General features: G+C 39.9%; 2 protein-coding genes across 2 annotated transcripts; one reads left to right on the top strand and one right to left on the bottom strand.

Annotated features, from left to right (window-relative positions):
• Positions 1-235: 235 nt before the first annotated feature.
• Positions 236-1,234, bottom strand: LOC126380881 (uncharacterized). Its single transcript, XM_050030462.1, has one exon. It carries the CDS (start codon positions 1,232-1,234, stop codon positions 236-238), a length of 999 nt encoding a protein of 332 aa, XP_049886419.1.
• Positions 1,235-10,530: 9,296 nt separating this feature from the next.
• On the top strand, positions 10,531-12,000 carry LOC126380882 (uncharacterized). Its single transcript, XM_050030463.1, has 2 exons — positions 10,531-11,559; positions 11,925-12,000. Exons 1-2 carry the CDS (start codon positions 10,531-10,533, stop codon positions 11,928-11,930), a joined length of 1,035 nt encoding a protein of 344 aa, XP_049886420.1. The 3' UTR covers positions 11,931-12,000.
• The last annotated feature ends 11,520 nt before the right edge of the window (positions 12,001-23,520 follow it).

Genomic DNA, 23,520 nt, shown 5'->3' on the forward strand with positions numbered 1-23,520 from the left:
TGAAAGAGCAAAAGTCCCAACAAAAACGACTACAAATCACTAAATCAATTTAGTTATCTGCCAACTGCCTACCCCCTAAGAACGATGGCGTGATTATTTATAGCCTATGACCATTTCTAGGTTATCATCTATCACCATACCAAATTTCATCAAAATCCGTTGAGCCGTTTAGGCGTGAAAGAGTAACAGACAGACAGACAGACAGACAGACAGAGTTACTTTCGCATTTATAATATTAGTATGGATTATTTACCTCGTCACTGTCACTGCTACCACTGTCTTGGAACTTTATCTGTTCTTCATGTACATTATAAAGCGACGATGGCGATGCTCCGTTCAAAACATTAGGACACACCTTTTTTAGATGTCCCTGTTGGTTGCAAATTCTACATACGTAAACTCGAAATCTGCACGTATTAGTAGTATGCTGCCCTCCACAGGCTGCACAACGACCCGCGGCTCCTCCCGCCGATGTCACCTGTTTGGTGAACTGACGCTTCCCGCTCGCCGCTGCGCTTGTGCCACTTGCACTACCGCGCCAAACTGACTCACGCGTTGAACGACTGCCGTTAGCTCCGGCCTCCCCCGGCCCGCTGCCGCCGCTTTTGTTTACGCGGTGCTCTCGTGCTACTGTTTGCTCCCGTCGTCGCGCTGATGATAACTGATTTACCGATGTGCTAGCCAGTGGTATACCGTCACCTCCCCTGGTACGGCCTTCTACCATGGCTGCATCCGTCTCAGCCGTTTCCATCGTCACCGCCAGCTGATATGCCTTATCGAACTCGATCCCGTCCTCCGTGAACAACCGTTGGCGGATAGCGTCACTAATTAGACCGCACACAAACTGATCACGCAGGTTCTCCTTTAATGTAGACGAAGTAAACCCACAGTCCTTTGTCAGTTTTTTTAACTCGGCGGCGTAGTCCGCAATCTTTTCACCCCTCTTTTGTGATCGTTGCCTAAATTTGAACCGCTCTGCTAATAGACTTGGCCTAGGTTGTAAGTGAGTCTTCATAACCTTCACTAATTGCGAAAATGACTTTGTTGATGGTTTTTCCGGTGTACATAAATTTACCATAAGCTCATAAGCGTCACTACCGATAACAGTTATTAAAGTTGCCACTTTCACCGCCTCTTTAATGTCATTAGCGATAAAATATTGTTCTAGTCGATCCACGTATAGATCCCAATTGTCCTTGTCAAGGTCGAACGGACCTAACTTCCCGATCGACATTTTCTGACTGTAAAGTCTACAAGTTTGGGTTTCAGGAGAACACAATGAAACACGTCCGTTCGATACGACACATATATTCGAAGAGAGAGCAAGTGAAAACTACCCTCATAACAATTATAATAATAAACAACAGAAAGATACCCACATACATTACACCGCGTACACAACTGCTAACGCCTCCCTTTCAGTAGCACTATAGTTACGTTCGTTTTTGTTAAGGGATCTGCTGATATAAGCGATAGGTCATGGTCATGGCCATCAATATTCTGCGCTAACACACCTCCTACGCCAAAATTCGATGCATCGCAGTGAACTGAAAATGGTTTACTAAAATCAGGTCAGGCTAAAATTGGAGCTGAAACTAAAGTGTTTTTTAAAGTAACAAAAGCGTTTTCTGCATCTTGGTTCCAGATAAATTTAGTTTTTGAGCTGGTAAGAGCGTTTAAAGGTGCCGCAATGGTGGAAAAATTCCTAATAAACCTACGGTACCAGGAACAAACACCTAGAAAGGTTTTTAGTTCTTTCGGACTTTTGGGTACCGGAAACTCCAGAACAGCACGAACCTTATCGGGATCCGTCCTAAGCCCAAACTCATCCACTACATATCCCAGATATTTTAAGGAGCTTCGGAAGAATTTGCTCTTTTCAAAGTTAATAGTTAAATTGGCGCTGTGTATCCTATCGTGAAGCCTTTTTAACAGAAGTATGTGCGTTTCCAGATCCTCAACAACTACTATAATGTCGTCGATGTACACGAATATCATGCCTGTAGTTACGTCACTGCAGAAAGGATGTCCAAACAACATGCCCATGAGCCGTTGTTGGCGAGCAGGAGCTCCGCATAGGCCGAATGGCATAACTTTAAATTTAAACAACCCCCTACCAGGCACTGTAAAACTCGTCTTCTCCTGTGAGCTAGGGTCGAGTGGAATTTGCCAAAAGCTCGATTTAAAATCCACAGAACTGATATATTTGGCATTCTTGAGGCTATCCAATATCTGGGGTATGTAGGGAATGGCATAAGCATCGCCTTTCGTCACAGAGTTGAACCTCCGGCAGTCCAGACAAAATCGCCATGTACCGTCAGCTTTAGGAACCATAAGGACTGGATTGTTCCATGGACTCTCGCTCAGAGCGACGACGTCCAACTCCAGCATCCTGTCCAATTCCTTATGTAGTTCCTTCTGCTTTTCCGGTGACATGGGATAAGGTCTACACTTGACCGGTGGTGCAACCCCAGTGTCGATGACATGCTGAGTAAGATGCGTCCTACCTAAACCCTTGCGCTCAAAAGAAATGTCATGAAATTTCGTTATCATAAGCTCCGCTAACTCCTGGTGATCATTGGGAAGACTGTCATAAGCTTGTATAGAGTTGACTGGCATTTTTACAATCTTTTGTGGACCTCTCATGTAGGAAACACTTTCAAAAATTTCTGGCATCAAATTGTATGCCCGCCAAAAGTCTACGCCTAAAATAACATTTAATTTAATACTGGGTATTATAAAAAACTTCAATATTTTGGTTACACCATTAAATGAAATGGGCAACATTAAAAATCCTATTGAGGTACACTGGGAACCATCCGCAACAGTAACATTAGTTTCTTTACTAGTTTGTACTGTGAAACCTAATGACTCAAAATACGTATGTGCTCCATTACCTAAAATTGAAATTGCTGCACCTGAGTCCAGTAATCCATAAATTGTCAAATCTAGGACATTAAGTTTTAAATATGGTCAAACGTCATCATCATTGGGCTCGAACAAAACGGAAGCTACGTTGTTCAGCTTAAAATAATTAGTTACTACCTGTAACCAATGTTTCCAATCCCCATCTTCGACCTTTGATGGAGGATCGGCGTTATTGTCCGAGCAACCTAGTTTTTTGGGTTGTTACATTTTGGGCACGACCTTACCGTAAACCCTAAATGACCGCATTTAAAACGTTTAACTGTCTTGTCCCTACACCTTACGGTTGAGTGAGTAGACACCTTACATTTTTTACAAAATACTGATTTGTTAGCCGCAGATTTTGTCCTATAACTACCAGGCTTTTCATTATTTGTCGGTTGTCGCTGCCTAAAAGTTTGAGCCTGAATTGGTGGCTGAACTGCCGAGACCTATTCCGTTTCCCTAACATCGGCGGATTCGCTGACGGGCATTACAGGTTTCGTTTTGCCTTTGTAAACCAAGTCATTGTTCTAACTAGACTGCTTAGGTGGTTCGACAAACAGCTGTGTCATTTGTCGCGCAGATTCTATTTTACGGCATTTTTCTTTTAGTTCAGCTATCGTAGCTATGTCGTGCAATGCTAACTGCTCACTAAAAACGTACCTAATATTGTGTATTAAAATTTCTAATTTGTCACTATCTGAAAAAGGTCGTTTCAATTGTGAAAACATACAGTTCATGACTGCAAAATAGATGTGTGTTGGTTCATCCTGTCCTTGGGTGCGAGCCCTAATCTCCCCCAGCAAACGATAATCAAAATCAACGGGTGCGAATTCTTGGACTAAAAGCTCACTCAATTCCTGCCAAGACGAAACCTGCTCCTTAACACCTCTGTACCATAGAAGACCTTGGTCCGAAAAGAAACAAAAGGCGGACTTGAAAAGTACATTGTCACTAACTCCGAACGCTGAGGCGCGTTCACTTATGGATTGCAAGAACGTATGTGGACTCGTACGGCCGTCGAATTTAATGTTCCACTTCATTAAATTAATTGCTGAACCATCTGTCCCTTTTACCCGGTTTTCCTCTTCTGGGTCGATGACGTTTTTTGTTGTCAACAATTTCTCCAATGAGTGACCGCAAGCTGTAAGATTTTTATTCAGCTTCAATTTTATGTCCCTATCGACAGACTCCGTGCATACTACACGCTCAAGACGGTGATGAAGATGATTATATAAAGCCCTAGCACGCATAAGGTGATGACGGTCCCTAGACTTCACTGCTAAATCAAGTTTTGCCTGCAGCTCCTTCAGCTTTTCGGTGATGATTGGGAATTCAGCCTGTGGTTTTCGTTCATCGTCCATTATTTCATCCGGAGAGAAACCAGTGATCAACTCCCTAAGCTGTTTCTTCAATTTGAGATCAGTATCAGCTGGTGCTTCAGCACGAATACTCACTTCATATATTAATTCATCACGGAAATCAGTGAATGTAAATAAAAAGTATGGATATCCATGGTTGTGTTTTTGAGTTATAATTTCAAGATTGAAAAGAGGTTTGAAGTAAACTGAAGTAAATTTATGTTTCAAAATGTACCCGTCTGCCTCCAAAACTTATTTTCTAAAATATGTACAAATTTTCCATTAAATATAAACCAAATAAGTGTAATTATCACACAACATCAATTCTCAGTCTATCCCTGTAAATATTTTTCAAAACAATAAAAGAAACAACAGTGTTTTTAAATCAATTTTGTTTGTTGAAGGTTATGTTTACTTTTAATTGTTATTGTCAAGTTGTAATATGTTATCAATATGTAAAAGATGGTAAAGCAAGTTTACTACTGAATAAGTAAGTAAGTAAATAAACTTTATTACCTCCACAAAACTTACATTGGTACTTAATAATATAACAATGTTGTTACACAATACAGGTATTGTAGAGGCTGGAGCCTAAACTAGGATAACCTGTATTTTAGGACTCCAGGTCTCCACCTCCGGAAAACAATAATGGCAAGTAACATTATTAACGATTTCCAAGTATTTGCAGAAGGTATACAAAATTAAAAAAAAGGGAAATAACAATAAAAACAGCTGCAACTGAAGTGTGTGTGTGTGTGTGTGTGTGTGGTGTGTGTGTATGTGTGTGTCTATGTGTATGTGAGTGTGCGTGTGTGTGAGTGTGTGTGCGACTAAGTGCAAATTCGGTGGGAACCAGAGATAGCCCTACGTTAGGTCAACTTGGGATCAGAATCAGTCAATACTGTGTTCCACTATTCTAGTACCCACCAAATCAGCCAGAACAACCAGCAACACAGTGGTCACAGTATCCAGTATCAAACATAATAGCCAGTCTGAATATGCACATAATAATTAATTGTATGAGAGTGCATAACTGCATTATACTATGAGATTACTTCCAATATTTTTTCTGTTTCATTATAGTTTAGTTTGAGTAACTATGAACATTGGTGTACATTTACCGGATAAATTTTGATGAGTGAATTGCATTTATTATATAGGAAAGGGGCAAGGAAAGTATAGAATCTTTTGGCGAAAGCAGTTTTATGCGATTTTCTTGGATATACAAGGTCGTGTGTGAAAGCTGGATCAAAAGTCAGCTCAGAGTGCTTCCTGAGAATGATACAAGCAATAAATAATTGGCGAACCGTTAAAACATTAAATTCTTCGTATAATTTGCATGTCGGGTATAAAAATGGTCGAAATGTTGCGACTTTCAGGATAGCACGTTTTTTTTTTTTGTGCCGCCAGCGGTTCTAGTGAGCGCACGTCTTTCTGGTTAAATAGTTCTTCGCTTTGTGTTGTGCACTAGTGATGGAAAAAGTCTATTATCGATTATCGACCCTCGTGCTACCATGGAGTGTTTTGTCATAAGAAGCAACTCAGTAGATAGTCAAGCGAGTAAAAGATCGCGTGACGAAACCGAAGACTGGAATTTACCCAAGCGACCAGCACACAGATCAAGACTTCCGAAAGCCCCAACGCTGAAAACCCAAAATCGATTTGATGGTCTCAAAGAACAAGGCAGTGGCTGCAGCTACGCAGATGATGATAGAACCAATATTACTATAAAACCAAAGGCTCGTGTGCCGCCAGTGATATCTGATATTAGAGAAGGCTGGACTCATCAAATTATACTGGATCTAGTGTCTCGCTTCACTACAGACTTTCATCTCCAATATCGCAGTGGTAGTAAGATACATTGACACACTACAGATGCACATTCTTCTCTTACCAAAGGATTTCGTTACGAAAACATCCCATTTTACACATTTACAAGGAAAGACGAGAAAACGGCCAAAGTTGTGATTAGAGGACTACCAGCCTGTGTAACTAACGACCTTAGTGGCGAGTCATCTGCCAAAGGTTTTGACAAAGTAACTGTCACTGTCTTAAAAAGCAAAGATGGTAAGGTTTCACAAAACCCATCCCTTCTGGTTCAGCTACCAATGGGCGCAGACGTTGGTAAATTTAAACAGATTCGCTATTTGTGTAGTTGCGCTGTACAAATTGATAAATTTAGACCGAAGGCATCTCTTGGTACTCAATGCTACCGCTGCCAACAATTTGGACACTCCTCGAGGAACTGTAACCGTCCTAAGAGATGTGTTAAATGCTCTGACGATCACTCCACGCGTGACTACCCTAAGAAAGACCGCAAAGAGCAAGCTAAATGTTGCAACTGTTACGAGGACCATCCTGCTAATTATAGTAAATGTAAAGAACGCATGAAGTACCTCCAACAAATCTATACTTATAATAAATCTGTAGAGAGGTCAATTCTGTACATTAAATATTTTTTCAAAATAACTATCAGGGGGTGATAAGTGGTCGATACTGATGCCAAAAATGCAATCAGTAAAATTTTTGTCTGTCTGTCTGTCTGTCTGTCTGTCTGTATGTTCCTTATAGAAACAAAAACTACTAGACGGATTTTAATGAAACTTGGTACAATTATTCTTCACACTCCTGGACAGGTTATAGTATACTTTTCATCACGCTACAATCAATAGGAGCAGAGTAGTGAAGGGAAATTCTTTTGTATGAAAAATCTAAACCACTCAAGTTAGACGTTTGAAATTTGGCATGCAGGTACCTTAGATACCGTAGAGGTGTACTAAGAAAGGAATTCCCGAAATTCCCACGGGAACGGGAATTAGCGGGAAAATCCTTTTGTATGAAAAATCTAAACCACTCAAGTTAGACAATTGAAATTTGGCATGCAGGTACCTTAAGTACCGTAGAGGTGCACTAAGAAAGGAATTCCCAAAATTCTCAAGGGAACGGGAATTAGCGGGAAAATCCTTTTGTATGAAAAACCTAAACCACTCAAGTTAGACGTTTGAAATTTGGCATGCAGATACCTTAAGTACCGTAGAGGTGCACTAAGAAAGGAATTCCCGAAATTCCCACGAGAACGGGAATTAGCGGGAAAATCCTTTTGTATGAAAAATCTAAACCACTCAAGTTAGACCTTTGAAATTTGTCATGCAGGTACCTTAGGTACCGTGGAGGTGCACTAAGAAAGGAATTCCCGAAATTCCCACGGGAACGCGAATTAACGGGAAAATCCTTTTGTATGAAAAATCTAAACCACTCAAGTTAGACAATTGAAATTTGGCATGCAGGTACTTTAGTAAACTTAAAGCTTAGTTGCAACAGGATATTACAAAATTCCCACGGAAACGGTAGTTAGCGGGAAAATCCTTTTGTATGAAAAATCTAAACCACTCAAGTTAGACAATTGAAATTTGGCATGCAAGTACCTTAAGTACCGTAGAGGTGCACTAAGAAAGGAATTCCCAAAATTCTCACGGGAACGGGAATTAGCGGGAAAATCCTTTTGTATGAAAAATCTAAACCACTCAAGTTAGACGTTTGAAATTTGGCATGCAGGTACTTTAGTAAACTTAAAGCTTAGTTGCAACAGGATATTACAAAATTCCCACGGGAACGGTAGTTAGCGGGAAAAAACATTTGTATGAAAAAATCAAATCTAAATAAAAGGAGAAACTGACTGACTCAGTGACTGACATATATCAACGCATAGCCTGAACGGCTAAACGTAGGCATTTGAAATTTGGAAGGGACATAGCTTAGGTACCGTAGAGGTGCACTAAGAAAGGAATTCCCGGAATTCCCACGGGAACGGAAATTAGCGGGAAAATCTTTTTGTATGAAAAATCTAAACCGCTTAAGTTAGACGCTTGAAATTTGGCATGCAGGTACCTTAGTTAACTTAAAGCTTAGTTGCAACAGGATATTGCAAAATTCCCACGGAAACGGGAGTTAGTGGGAAAAAAACATTTGTATGAAAAAATCGAAACCGCGTAAGATAGATATTTTCAATTCAATTCAATTAAATTATTTATTGCATTCCATGTAGTACAATAGGGTGTTACACAGGCATAGGAACTAAAACATGGACCCTATAGGGCACAGCAACGTTGAAGGGAAGAGAGGAAGTGTGTATTAAAATTAAAACTCAATGAACAATCAATTAAAAAAAAAACAATTCAATCAATTGATTCAATCTAGCACGCATGCATACCTTAGTAAATATAAAGTTTATTTTTGGCTGTATTTTGAAAAATGGGAGTTATTGGGAAAAAAAAATGTACTTATGAAAAAATCTAAACTGCATAAGTATGCACTCCCACACACACAAAGATCTCTCTCTTATATAACACGCCACGCGGACGAAGTCGCGGGCAAAAGCTAGTTCAAAATAAAAAAGATGAAACTGCTAAAACGTCAAAACAATTTCTTCTAACTAGAGCACCTGTAAGCAATACCCGTCAGACTGGAACTTCATGGGCAGATATCGTCAGTAACCGCCCACCACCAACAACTACAGCTACACCCACTCCATTATTTGGAAACGAATTTTCTCCACAACATCAAGATCCAGTAACATCCGAAGTGCTCAATATTCTAGGCGTCATTAAAAATATTAAGAACAAGTTCTCTTCATGTGCTTCAATGGTTGATAAAGTAATCTTGGTCTTGACACATCTTGGTCAATATGTTCAGTGACAAACTTAAAATACTCTTCTGGAATGCCGATGGCATAGGTAACAAGCTACAAGTATTAATCGAACTAGCGGTACTTGAACATTCTTCAGACATAATTGCCGTCTGTGAAACAAAATGTAACCCATCCAAAGACATTTCCATCCCTGGGTACAAGTCTTATCGCCAAGACAAGCATACTGATTGATAGTCGTGGCCAAGGTGTTGCCATTTATGTTAAATCAGATATTGAACATACTAAGGTTATTTCTCCTAAAACTAAATATATAGAATCCGTAGGTATATCAATACACATTTCATCTGTTAAATACACAATTATGTCTACCTACCAATCACCAAATCTGCCATTAACCAATAGTGACTTAGACATCTTGTTTGCCTTGGGTGATCATGTAATTATTGTGGGTGACATTAACGCACGGCATCCGCTATGGTGTAGCAGTAAAATGAATCCTAACGGACATACTCTCTTTGAACATATGATCCATCGCGACTATGTAATCTACGCCCCATCTCAACCAACTTTGGTACACTACAATGTTGAACATCAGCAGTCTAATCCCGACCTTGTACTAGCCCTAAACACAGCTATTACAGACACCCCTGTGGTTCTATCGGCACTTTCTTCAAATCACCTACCTGTCATCTGTGCCATTGGAGGTACTGTCTGTCGCCAAAAGATCTGTTCACATCCTGTTTACAGATACAACGAAACCGATTGGACGGCTTTTCGTGGGTACCTTAATGAACACATCACTTTAACCAGTAAAACCTTTACTAGTGCCGACGAAATCGATCAAGAAATTGCTTACCTAACTTCCCTACTTACTAAAGCTAGAGACATGTACACACCGTCGTCGTTTATCCAAAATAAAGCTAAAAATTACCTCGCTTCATTAGGATCGACCATATAATTCTTATAAACTTACTGTTTTGAAAAGAAACGAGCATTTGTACCTGGATGATAATACCTGGCCGGATGGCATAAGATTTAGGCGCTTTGTGCAATTGTCTCAGCGCAACAGGCAGGAGAATAGTCCGCAAATTTGTAATATAAATAAACTAGATATTAATGGATAGTGCTAAAAATAGTAGAATTATCAGTTATAACTGTAAAAATGTTAAACGAAGTATAAACTGTGTCAAAGAATTATGTGAAATGGCAGATATTGTAGCACTACAAGAAACCTGGTTATTGCCGGACGACTTAACCTTTCTTGGTAATATTCATCAGGACTTCAGCTACGCGGCTAAATCAATGATGGACCTGTCCACAGGTGTACTGCGAGGCCGCCCATACGGGGGTGTAGCGATTTTGTGGCATAATGGTGTGTTTAAGAATGTATCGGTCATTAAGTGCATTAGTAAGCGTATTGTATGTATAGTGTACTTATATTTTATAAGGTATTTGTGGGTAACACCAGTTTGCAATAAACCGTGGTTCAAGCTAGACGTGCGTAATTATTTATCGTTTCCCTGTCTACCCTGCGAGTATATTACAGTGGCGACGAGAGTAAAATTAGGTTCGCGTGCATATTTATAATTACTTATATCAATTATTGGTTGGACAATGTCTTCAGTCGGGAAGTTGGGAGAGTTCGAGGTGAAGTGTGGTAATTGGTCTTCATACATCGATAGACTCGAAATGTACTTTGTAGTGAATAGTGTAAAAGACGACCTAAAGTTACCCACGTTGATCGCTACTATGGGGGAGGAAGCGTATGAACTGTTGGTGAACCTCGCTAGTCCTAAGAAGCCAAAGGATTTGACCTTCACTGAGGCGGACGACCTTATGCGGAAACACCTACAACCGTCCCCGTCGGCTTTGGCGGAGCGGTATCGTTTCAGGCAGAGAAGACAGAATGTAGAAGAAAATATCGCGGGGTATGTGGCTGAATTAAAAAGATTAGCGCGTAACTGTAAGTTTGGTAGCAGTTTGAGTGAAAATTTACGAGACCAGTTTGTCTGTGGAATGAGGAGTGAAGTGATAAGGCAGAGGTTATTCGCCGAGGACGATGACTTGTCCTTCAGTAATGCGGTCACGGTTGCAAGCTCGTTAGAAGCGGCGGAGAGGGACGCGGCAGCGGTGGAGCAGGGTGCGGGAGGCGCGGGCGCAGGCTGCGGCGGCGGCGGCGGGTCGAGCGCCAACGCCTTGCATTCATCTATTAACGCAATGGCATTAACTACGCGTCAGCGCGGCCGAGGTCGGTTACGCAATAGCGGGTCGCCGGGAACAAATCGGACAGATTCGCGGAACCAGGCGGCGGGACCGTGCAAAGTCTGCGGGTCGGAACGACACTCCGGGAATTCGTGCCGCTATCGGGACTATATTTGTAGCAGATGCAAGCGGCCGGGGCATTTGCGACGTATGTGTGCAGCTTCGCAGGGGAGCGCACAAAACCGCGGGGCCCAGCGGGGTCGCGTATATTACGGCGAGGCGGAGGAAGACTACGACGAAGACGAGGGCGCGGGCGGCGCCATGTCGCCGATGTCCCCGCAGGAGGAGTCGGGAGAGATACGATTCTGGGACGCGAATGGTTCGTCGGACTATGACGAGGAAGAATACCTACATCATTTGAGTTTAAGACACTATAAGGCGGTAAGTGTACAAATGTGTGTTGAGAAAAAAAATATTAGCATGGAGGTAGACACTGGGTCGGCGTTATCGTGTATAAGCAAAGACACGTATAACAAATACTTCGCTCACTTGCCAATTCAACCATGTAATACGGTAATCAAGTTTTATGATGGTTCTAGAATACGTCCTACTGGTATTATCAAACCCGAAGTGACGTACAGGCGAAAAACAAAACACTTGGACCTTTATATAATAGAGGGAGGGACGACCTCGCTGCTGGGTAGGCAGTGGTTGGCAGAGTTGGGTGTTCAGATCCCAGAGTTTAAGTCAAACTACATTAATACAACTAAATCGATGACTAACAAAATTCATTGTTTGCTCGGTAGGTATAAAGAACTGTTCAATGGCGGGTTGGGGCGGTACAGCGGTGGGTGTGCAACACTGCGCGTGCGCGAGGGCGCGGAGCCCGTGTTCCACCGGGCGAGGCCGGTGCCATATGCGCTGCGCGAGCGCGTAGACGCCGAGCTGGACAAGATGCTACGCGCCGGTGTCATCGAGCCCGTCGACAGCTCCGACTGGGCCTCCCCTTTGGTTCCAGTGAATAAATCTGACGGTACGCTTAGGATTTGCGCGGACTATAAATTGACCCTGAACCCTGCGCTTTTGGTCGATCGTTTCCCGTTGCCAAGGATAGAGGATATTCTAGTAGGTTTAAATGGGGCACAATACTTCAGTAAAATAGATTTATCCCAGGCATATAATCAGGTTGAGCTGGATGATTCAGCCAAATTCACGGTCATCAACACACATAGGGGTTTATTTAAATACTAGCTTTTGCCCGCGACTTCGTCCGCGTGGCGTGTTATATAAGAGAGAGATCTTTGTGTGTGTGGGAGTGCATATCAAATTTCAAGCATCTAACTTATGCAGTTTAGATTTTTTCATACAATTTTTTTCCCAATAACTCTCATTTTTCAAAATACAGCCAAAAATAAACTTTATATTTACTAAGGTATGCATGCATGCTAGATTGAATCAATTGATTGAATTGATTTTTTTTTAATTGATTGTTCATTGAGTTTTAATTTTAATACACACTTCCTCTCTTCCCTTCAACGTTGCTGTGCCCTACAGGGTCCATGTTTTAGTTCCTATGCCTATGTAACACCCCATTGTACTACATGGAATGCAATAAATAATTTAATTGAATTGAATTGAAAACATCTATCTTACGCGGTTTCGATTTTTTCATACAAATGTTTTTTTCCCGCTAACTCCCGTTTCCGTGGGAATTTTGCAATATCCTGTTGCAACTAAGGTTTAAGTTAACTAAAGTACCTGCATGCCAAATTTCAAGCGTCTAACTTAAGCGGTTTAGATTTTTCATACAAAAGGATTTTCCCGCTAATTTCCGTTCCCGTGGGAATTCCGGGAATTCCTTTCTTAGTGCACCTCTACGGTACCTAAGCTATGTCCCTTCCAAATTTCAAATGCCTACATTTAGCCGTTCAGGCTATGCGTTGATATGTCAGTCACTGAGTCAGTCAGTTTCTCCTTTTATTTAGATTTGATTTTTTCATACAAATGTTTTTTCCCGCTAACTACCGTTCCCGTGGGAATTTTGTAATATCCTGTTGCAACTAAGCTTTAAGTTTACTAAAGTACCTGCATGCCAAATTTCAAACGTCTAACTTGAGTGGTTTAGATTTTTCATACAAAAGGATTTTCCCGCTAATTCCCGTTCCCGTGGGAATTTCGGGAATTCCTTTCTTAGTACACCTCTACGGTGTCTAAGGTACCTGCGTGCCAAATTTTAAACATCTTACTTGAATGGTTTAGATTTTTCATACAAAAGGATTTTCCCGTCAATTCCCGTTCCCGTGGGAATTTCGGGAATGCCTTTCTTAGTGCACCTCCAAGGTACCTAAGGTACCTGCATGACAAATTTCAAACGTCTAACTTGAGTGGTTTAGATTTTTCATACAAAAGGATTTTCCCGCTAATTCCCGTTCTCGTGAGAATTTCGGGAATTCCTTTCTTAGTGCACCTCCACGGTACCTAAGGTATCTGCATGCTAAATTTCAAATGTCTAACTTGAGTGGTTTAGATTTTTCATACAAAAGGTATTTCCCGCTAATTCCCGTTCCTGTGAGAATTTTGGGAATTCCTTTCTTAGTGCACCTCTACGGTACCTATGGTACCTGCATGCCAAATTTCAAACGTCTAACTTGAGTGGTTTAGATTTTTCATACAAAAGGATTTTCCCGCTAATTCCCGTTCCCGTGGGAATTTCGGGAATTCCTTTCTTAGTACACCTCTACGGTATCTAAGGTAACTGCATGACAAATTTCAAACATCTAACTTGAATGGTTTAGATTTTTCATACAAAAATATTTTTCCGCTAATTCCCGTTCCCGTGGGAATTTCGGGAATTCCTTTCTTAGTGCTCCTCTACGTTATCTAAGGTACCTGCATGTCAAATTTCAAAAGTCTAACTTGAGTGGTTTAGATTTTTCATACAAAAGGATTTTCCCGCTAATTCCCGTTCCCGTAGGAATTTCGGGAATTCCTTTCTTAGTGCACCTCTACGGTATCTAAGGTACCTGCATGCCAAATTTCAAATGTCTAACTTGAGTGGTTTAGGTTTTTCATACAAAAGGATTTCCCTTCACTACTCTGCTCCTATTGATTGTAGCGTGATGAAAAGTATACTATGACCTGTCCAGGAGTGTGAAGAATAATTGTACCAAGTTTCATTAAAATCCGTCCAGTAGTTTTTGTTTCTATAAGGAACATACAGACAGACAGACAGACAGACAGACAGACAGACAGACAGACAGACAGACAGACAAAAATTTTACTGATTGCATTTTTGGCATCAGTATCGATCACTTATCACCCTCTGATAGTTATTTTGAAAAAATATTTAATGTACAGAATTGACCTCTCTACAGATTTATTATAAGTATAGATGTGAGCTAATAGTAACTGTGGCCCTGCATGTAATAAATAAATATGTTCTTGACGAAACAATAATCGTGTTACATAATGTTTACTGCACAATAGAATAGGATGTTTTTTGTCGTAAGTAAAATCTATAGAATTCGAAAATCTGCCACCAATTCTCATCAATTCATTTTTATCTAGAAAGATATTTAAACTCGACAGACTACGAACAGACCTTAAAGATTGTTTATTAACAACTAGGTTATATTCCCGTGGAAAAGATTCAATTTGTACTATTTTGATTATCTTATATAGAGCATTATTTAATTCTGTTACAGACAAGGGGCCTGCAAACCGTTCAGAAAGATTTTTAACGCGAATATTGTGAGTGAAGCGAAGTAAATAAGCACAAGTACGTAGAATCCTTCCAAAAGAAGAAAACCTATTAAAATCAAAAATGTTATTATTTATGACTTTATCACTGCACACAACATGACTTGTAGTAGTGTTTTTCAATTCTGGTAAACTATGTTCTTCTATGCACGTTTGCGACCATTTATTTACCTTTTCGTGAAGAAAGTCAGGTCCCTTCCACCACAAAGACAATCCATTAAGTTCATCCAGGCTTTTCCCGCGAGTTAACAAGTCGGCAGGGTTTTGTTTTCCGTTTACGTGTAACCAAACTGCCTTATCAGTTAGTTCACTGATTTCTACAACCCGGTTTTGAACAAATGTTTTTAATAGTTGAGGTGACGTGTTCAACCAACCCAGCACAATGGTAGAATCTGTCCAGAAAACAATAGAATCAAACGTAACGCGAAGTGATTTGACTATTTTATCTTGTAATTTAGCACCTACTAATGCGCCGCACAATTCAAGGCGCGGAATACTGATTGGTTTTATTGGCGCTACCCGACATTTTGAGCATAAAAGATGTACAGTTACGCGGCCGTCATTACTACTCGTTCTAATATAGGCACACGCGCCATATGCCATCTCACTCGCGTCAGTAAATATGTGCAATTCTATAATAAATGGGTCGGTCCCGATTACATGACGAGGTACACGTATAGATTGTAGATTATATAAAGAATTTACAAACCTATCCCAGCATGTTTTTATATCATTAGGTACTAAGTCATCCCAGCCAATTTTACACAACCATAGTTTTTGTAATAATGTCTTTGCCACTATGACTATGGGACTGAGCAGACCCAGTGGATCGTATATTTGCGACACGACCGATAAAATTAAGCGTTTAGTTACTTCCGTTTTCTTATTGTTTATTTGTGAGGTAAAATGAAATTCATCACTAGTATTGTACCAACCTAAACCTAAAGTTTTGCTAGAACCGATGTTCTCTCCGAGTGACAAGCATTTAGAATCACTGGTCTGCCCACCCAAAACTGCATTTGCGATTTCATTTGAGTTAAAAATCCATTTACGAAGTGGTAAACAACCGGACTTACAAACTTGGCTGACGTTAGTACACAATAAAGACAACTCCGACTTGTCATCACTTCCTGTGATTAGATCGTCTACATAAAAATCATTTATAATAGTACGTGACGTCAGTTTGTCTGGACACGTTTGTCCTAATTGCCTAACACAACGCATGCTTAGGTACGGAGCAGAAGCAGTGCCATATGTGACAGTATTTAGTTGATACACAGAGATGGATTCAGAAGGATTACTACGCCATAAAATTAATTGCAACTTTCGGAATTCTTCATGTATTAAAATTTGGCGAAACATCTTTTCTATGTCAGCACACGCTACGAAGGTATATTGCCGAAATCTTAACAGAATGCCAAATAAGTCATTTTGTAAGGGTGGCCCAGTCATTTGAAGGTCATTGAGTGAGTTACCACTTGATGTAGCTTGACTTGCATTAAACACAGCTCGTAATTTCGTAGTCGTGCTGTGCTCGCGGAACACACCGTGATGTGGCATAAAATAGTGAGGCGTGGTATAATTATCGATACGTGACATATGTCCTAAATCGATATATTCTTGCATAAAATCATGGTACATTTGTCTGTGTTGTGGGGGTGAACGTTGTAATTTACGCTCAAGTGACAGCAATCTATTTTTTGCAATTTCATAACTATCACCAAGCAAGTTAGGCGAGTCCTTTAAAGGAACGGCTACTGAAAACCGTCCGGTTTCGTCACGTGTAGTCGTATCAATAAAAAGTTTTTCACAAGCTAATTCTTCTTCCTCAGCAACAGCCTCTGTGGTCTAGTGGTTAGAGCGTTAGGCTCACGATCTGGAGGTCCGGGTTCGATTCCCGATGGGGACATTGTCGAAATCACTTTGTGAGACTGTCCTTTGTTTGGTAAGGACTTTTCAGGCTTGAATCACCTGATTGTCCGAAAAAGTAAGATGATTCCGTGCTTCGGAGGGCACGTTAAGCCGTTGGTCCCGGCTATTAGCCGTAAAAACACCTCCACCAACCCGCAGTGGAGCAGCGTGGTGGAGTATGCTCCATACCCCCTCCGGTTGATTGAGGGGAGGCCTGTGCCCAGCAGTGGGACGTATATAGGCTATTTATGTTTATGTTATGTTAATTCTTCTTCCGAATAATAGTGATTGTTTTGGGGTATTTCCTCTAACTCCCAAAACCGTTTTAATTGATCGTTAAGATCTAAAGTTTGAACGTGATTACAAACAGATGTACGAATATTAGAATTGTTAAGGTGCATGGGACCAGATACTATCCATCCAAGCTTAGTATTTTGAAGAGATGGACCGTTACTTAATCGAATTCTACCATCCTGTAATAAGTCCCAAAATTGATCAGCCCCTATTAAAATATCAACTTTTGAGGGTATGCAAAATGTAGGGTCTGCAAGATTAATGTTTTTGGGTAAGTTAAGCGAATCAAGGTCGACACTAACGGACGGCAACATACTGGTTAAATTAGATAAAATCAGACATTTAATGCGTTTATGGAATTCATCGTTTATTGATTTAATCGAAATTTCACATGATTGAGTAGATTGCGAAATACTATTTCCTACTCCAGCGATTCTATAAGTGGACTGTACACATAAGGCGTTTAATTGATTGCGTAATGAGTTTGTAATGATACAGTGTTGGCTGCCGCTATCTAATAAAGCGCGGGCTTTTATATAATGTATGTCATTGCCACTGACTTCGACTAAAGCGGTTGATAACAAAACAGGTTCCAGACACTGCGCGTTTGGTGTCGTATAGTTGAAACTTGACTTAGTATTAATAGTCGTATGTAAAGCGGCAGTATCGGTAGGTACGAGTACAGGGGCCTGTGGCAATTGCATTACCACAGGCATTGACGCACTGTCTACGTGTAGCAAGCTATTGTGTTTAGCGTTACATTGCCTACACGGACCAAAGTAACATTCGTTAGCTGTATGACTTGAACGCAAACAGTTCTTACATAATTTGTTCGACTCGACGAATTGTTTTTTATCTTTTAAAGGTAGATTCAAAAATCTATTGCATGAATACAATGAATGTGTACCTTTACACATAATGCACACACGCGGACGTATTTGTAGCGATTTATCATTTCTACGAGAGGAAAACAAGCTGTGAACCTTTGGTGGTAACCTTTTAATTTCGACGGCAGTTCTACTAGTAAAATTAGAATGGTTAGCTTTAATCATCTCTAACGTATTGGCTTTGTCTTGCAGGAATTTTATTAATGACTTTAAATCAAACCTTTTCTCCGAACTAGAACTCTGTGCGCTTTTGTACTGTTCCCACTCTTTCTCAATGGACGAATCTAATTTAGAAACGATGATAAAATTTATGAGGGTGTCCCAGTATTCAGTTGGCTCCCCAAGAGTATCTAACGCGCGTATGTTTTTAAGTACAGTATCAATTAGTTTCCGTATCTGTGTTGGAGATTCCTTATTTATGGCCTGCATAGAAAATAAAGCCTTTATGTGGTTATGAACTAATAATTTAGTATTATTGTAACGGTTATTGAGCAACTCCCAAGCTACACTGTAGTTTTCTGACGAAAACTCTAAAGATTTAATTACTTGAATTGCATTACCCGTTAATGCGGATCTTAAGTAGTGAAACTTTTGAATAACATCTAATTGTTTAGAGTCATGAATCATAGAAATATAGGTGTCTCTAAACTCGAGCCAATTATCAAAGGTACCATCAAATGAGGGTAGTGATATGGTTGGCAGTTTTACAGACGCATGAGAATTACATCTAGAATCATCGATATCATTATTACTGCGAGCTTTATTTTGTTGCAATAAACCGGTTGCAAGACTCATTGCACTGAAATAAATGTTTTCGAATGATTCGCGAGCTTCTAACTGCTGACTCATGTCGCCCTCCGACGTGAGTAATTCTATAGAACTTTGAATATTATTGAACTCGGTTAATAACGAAGTAGCTAAATCATGACGCAACTGTAATTCTAACGATTTTCTATCAGTTAATTGAGCATTTCCTTCAAATGAGTTCACAAATTTCACAAAGAGGGTAAGTTTACCCTTGATTACGCCACGTTTTTTATTTAATTCGCGCAACTCTAGATCTTCTTCGTTTAAACAAATATTAGGAGATTTACTACGAACTGTAACATTATCCACACTCATTTTGGCACCTTAAAGAAAGCAAGAGTACTCACGATTTTCCTGTTTCAGCAACTGACGATGTAATGCGCATCAGCGCTGCTGGCTCTCCCGAATACCTAAAATATAGCAACAGTTTTAAAACAAATATAGGCAAAGAGAGGCAGGTAAACGGAAGATGTGATACCGCTCGGTATTGTCTCCAATCGTGTCTTCAAATACCGTCTTCTTTCCCTCCAATCCAAACTTCCAATTCTCTATTCTTTTCTGGTTCCTTTTTGGTATCCAGCGACGAAGGACTTATGTTGAGAGTTGTTTAACGTTTTGAGTGTTCGTATGGGTCTTGAAAGCAGGATGGATGTAAAAATGAATATTTTATTTTCTTAATACATAGAAATTTATTTCTATTATAAAGGATAAGTATATAATACAAATGAAGCGAAAATATGAAGTGGGTTCGATGCGGGTCCGTCATAGCCTTTTATATTGTTGTAACAACGCCATCTGTGTCATCATAGCAGAACTTCTTGCTTAATTATCGTCTGTTGAGGTGGTTTACTGGTTGTCACGGGATATTGGCACACTCCTTGTAGTAACGCAATTAACGCATAGATGGCGCGCTAACAAAATGCTATTTTGGAAGAGAGTAGTGTGGAAGCTGTATTTATATCGGGAGATTTCAATGCCCACCCTCTAGCTCCTTTTTGTAATGAGTTGCTAGATTTTTGTGCTGAACAGCAATGAACTTGTGCTGATATAGAAAAGTTAGGCGTATCATCTCATACCTACACCTTTGTAAGTGAAGCGCATGGTAGTAAGAGGTGGTTGGATCATTGCCTGGTAACTGCGTCGGCTTGGGACACCATAGCTAACATAGAAGTACTATATAATGTGTACTGGTCGGATCATTTTCCGCTTTCTGTGGAATGTAATCTAAATTTAATTAGAAGTAAATGTATGCTACAAAGTGATAAATGTAATAATGTGATATGGGGTAACAGGAGCTCTGAGCAAATTTCTCAATATAATGAATATTGTAATAGTAAGTTAAAACTTATACATTTTCCAGATAATTTTCGTGAGTGTGCGGATCGAATGTGTAATAATTTGTCTCATAGAAAAGTTATTGATGTATTTTATGATAATATAGTTGGTGTTCTAAGACAGGCTTCGGAATCTTGCTGTGTACGGAATGTTAAGTCTACCTTGAAGCATAAATGTGTTAAAGGATGGAATAAATATGTTGCGGAAGCCTATAAACAAGCTAGACTGGACTTTCAAATGTATGTTTTGTATGGGAGGCCGGAGTCGGGTCCCATTTGTGATCGCATGAACCTTAGCCGTAATTTTTTTAAATCGAGATTAAAATTTTGTCAACGTAATCAGGAACGGATTAAATTGGATATTATAGCATCCCAACATAAGGCAAAACAATTTGGAAAGTTTTGGAAAAGCACTAAGAAATTGAATGGGAAAATGTGTATGCCGGTTAGTGTGGATGGTAGTAGCGATCCAAAAATAATAGCTAATGCTTTTAAAGAATATTTCCGGATTGTTAGCCCGTTGGAGCATGTGGAAACTTCTACAGATGTTAAGTCGTGTTATGTGAAAAACCCTGTTAGAGTAACTAGCAAGGACATAGTTTCAACTATTATGAACATGAAAAGAGGTAAATCTCCGGGACACGATGGGCTCAGCATCGAGCATCTACAGCATGCAGGTTTTCATATAAATGGACTCTTGTCTATGTTGTTCACTTTCTGTTTGAGACATAGTTATTTACCACCAGAGCTAATGAAGACTATTGTTGTCCCACTAGTTAAAAATCACACAGGTGATCTAGGAGACAAAACTAACTATAGACCAATCTCATTGGCTACAGTGATAGCAAAAGTATGGGATAGGGTTTTGGATGTTAATCTTAGTTCGCGGATTGGTTTGCATGATTTACAGTTTGGGTTTCGTGAAGGGTTATGTACAGAGAGTGCAATCTTAGCCATGAAGTACACTATTGGGTATTACACTAAAAGAAGTACACCAATTTACGCTGGTTTCCTGGATCTTTCTAAGGCATTTGACCTGGTGTCATATGATATACTGTGGGCGAAACTGAGGGATGCGGGTGTTTGTTCTGAAGTTGTCAATCTGTTGTCATATTGGTATAACGGTCAAAAAAATGTCGTGAAGTGGGCTAAGAGTTGCTCTGATGAATACAGTCTGAACTGTGGCGTTAGACAGGGTGGTTTAACATCTCCAAGATTATTTAGTTTGTATGTAAACCAGCTGATTGATGAGCGCAGCAACATGCATGTGGGATGCAGAATAGACAATGTGAGTGTTAATAACATTAGTTACGCTGATGACATGGTGTTGCTGGGCCCATCTATCGGCGGGATAAGGAAGATGATACAAACATGTGAAGCCTATGCTCTAAACCATGGGTTGAAATACAATGAGCAGAAATCTGAATTTATTTATGGTCTTCAAAAGTGTTAGACAGGTAAACAATGTTCCACCTATTTTACTCAATGGGGTACCGTTGAAGCGGGTGACGCATTTCAAATACTTGGGGCACATTGTTACTGAAGACCTAAAGGACGACTCTGACATTCAGCGAGAGGGCAGAGCATTGTCGGTGCGTGGTAATATGTTGGCCTACAGATTTGCTCGTTGTACACTGGGTGTTAAGTTAACGCTCTTCAAAGCATATTGCCAAAGCTTTTACACGAGTGGTATGTGGGTTGCCTTTACGTTGAAATCGTACAATGCTTTGCGAGTACTCTACAACAATATCTTCAGGATTCTGGTGGGGCTCCCACGTTTTTGCAGCGCATCAGGTATGTTCGCAGATGCCAACATAGATGATTTCTATACAATCATGCGCAAAAAGACTGCTTCGGTGTTGTTGCGAATGCGGGGGAGCGATAACGGAGTCCTGAGGATGATTGCCGAGAGGATAGACTCGGCTGTTCTACGTCGCTTTACCGACTTACATGTTCATAAGCGCGTAAATCGGTAAAGGGGCCTAAACTTGTTTGATTGTCTTATTTACTCACTAACATAGATACTAAGTTTGTGTAACTACTAACATCTTATGGACAATCTTAGTCTGAAATAAAATATTTTTATTTTTATTTTTTTATTTTTATTTTTTATTTTTATTAGGCGGTTGATTAATAAAAGAGATCATTTCAGATACCTGGAACAGCGCTGTCGGATTCCTGCAAAACGCCAATCACTGAGATCTGTAATAAACAGTTTGCATAGACAGATTAAAACAGCCCTAGTATCATTCAATGATGATATATGGAACAACAAAATGTCACGCATTGAGAACGTCAGAGCAGATCTATGGAAGACTGTAAAGACGCTTAAAAAATCCAATGTTGCAATACCTGCTCTGATCAAAGACGATACCACCCTGACAAAAAACACGCAAGAACAATGCAATACTCTAGCTAGCGCTTTCCATAATAATATGTTGTTGACTAATGACTCGACTGACTATGATACTGAAACATTAGTGTCCTCTTCAATTGCTCTTCTTAATGACGTTGGTACTTCACATATATACAAACCTATTAGGCCAAAAGAAATCCAAATACACATCCGTAAACTGAAAAACAGAAAGTCACCGGGTGTTGACGAGGTCCATAATACGATGTTAAAAAACTTACCGCAAAAAAGCATTGTCCTGCTTTGTAAGATATTTAACGCTTGCCTCCAGACCATGTATTTTCCACAGTGCTGGAAGTTAGCTAAAGTCATTCCCTTAAAAAAGCCTGGAAAAAAAGACTCTATACCGACGAATTATAGACCAATTAGTCTCCTTCCATCTTTAGGCAAAGTCCTTGAAAAGCTTATAAGTGACCGTTTGTTATATTATGTTGAACCTTATCTTATTGATGAGCAATTTGGATTCCGACGTTCACACTCCACCGTCCAACAGCTAGCGCGTGTTTGCCAGCACGTATCAGAAAACCTAAAGAAGAACATATCTGTAGTAGTATAGGGGTCTGAGTCAAACGACATCTTTGTAATGACTGATTTATTCATGCAAGATTACCCACATACAATATTATAAATAATACTAAGACTACCTACTTACTACATCTCCCTCCTTAAAGTATCTGAACAAAACAGCAGCGTTATAAGATAAATGAATATAACAATACAAGATTCAATAAGTATTTACTATTGTTACCTAACTCGTTAATTAGATAAACAATCATAGATTATAATTTAGAACATATACAGGGTGTTAGTGACATCGTAACGAAAACTTTGAGGGGTGGTTCAGGCCATGATTCTGAGTTGATATCAAGTAGAAATTTCCGTCGCAAAAGTATGGATTGGAAAATAATTAAAAAGAAAAGAAAAATTTTCATGAATTTTTTGACACGAAATTCCACTTGATATCAACTCAGAATCATGGTCTGAACCATCCCCCTCA

The sequence above is a fragment of the Pectinophora gossypiella genome, unplaced genomic scaffold (assembly GCF_024362695.1).
Source record: "Pectinophora gossypiella unplaced genomic scaffold, ilPecGoss1.1 Pgos_30, whole genome shotgun sequence".
NCBI lineage: Eukaryota > Metazoa > Arthropoda > Insecta > Lepidoptera > Gelechiidae > Pectinophora > Pectinophora gossypiella.

Coding starts and splice junctions, on each gene's coding strand:
- LOC126380881 (XM_050030462.1), bottom strand. CDS start 1,234: ATGTCGATCGGGAAGTTAGGTCCGTTCGACCTTGACAAGGACAATTGG.
- LOC126380882 (XM_050030463.1), top strand. CDS start 10,531: ATGTCTTCAGTCGGGAAGTTGGGAGAGTTCGAGGTGAAGTGTGGTAAT.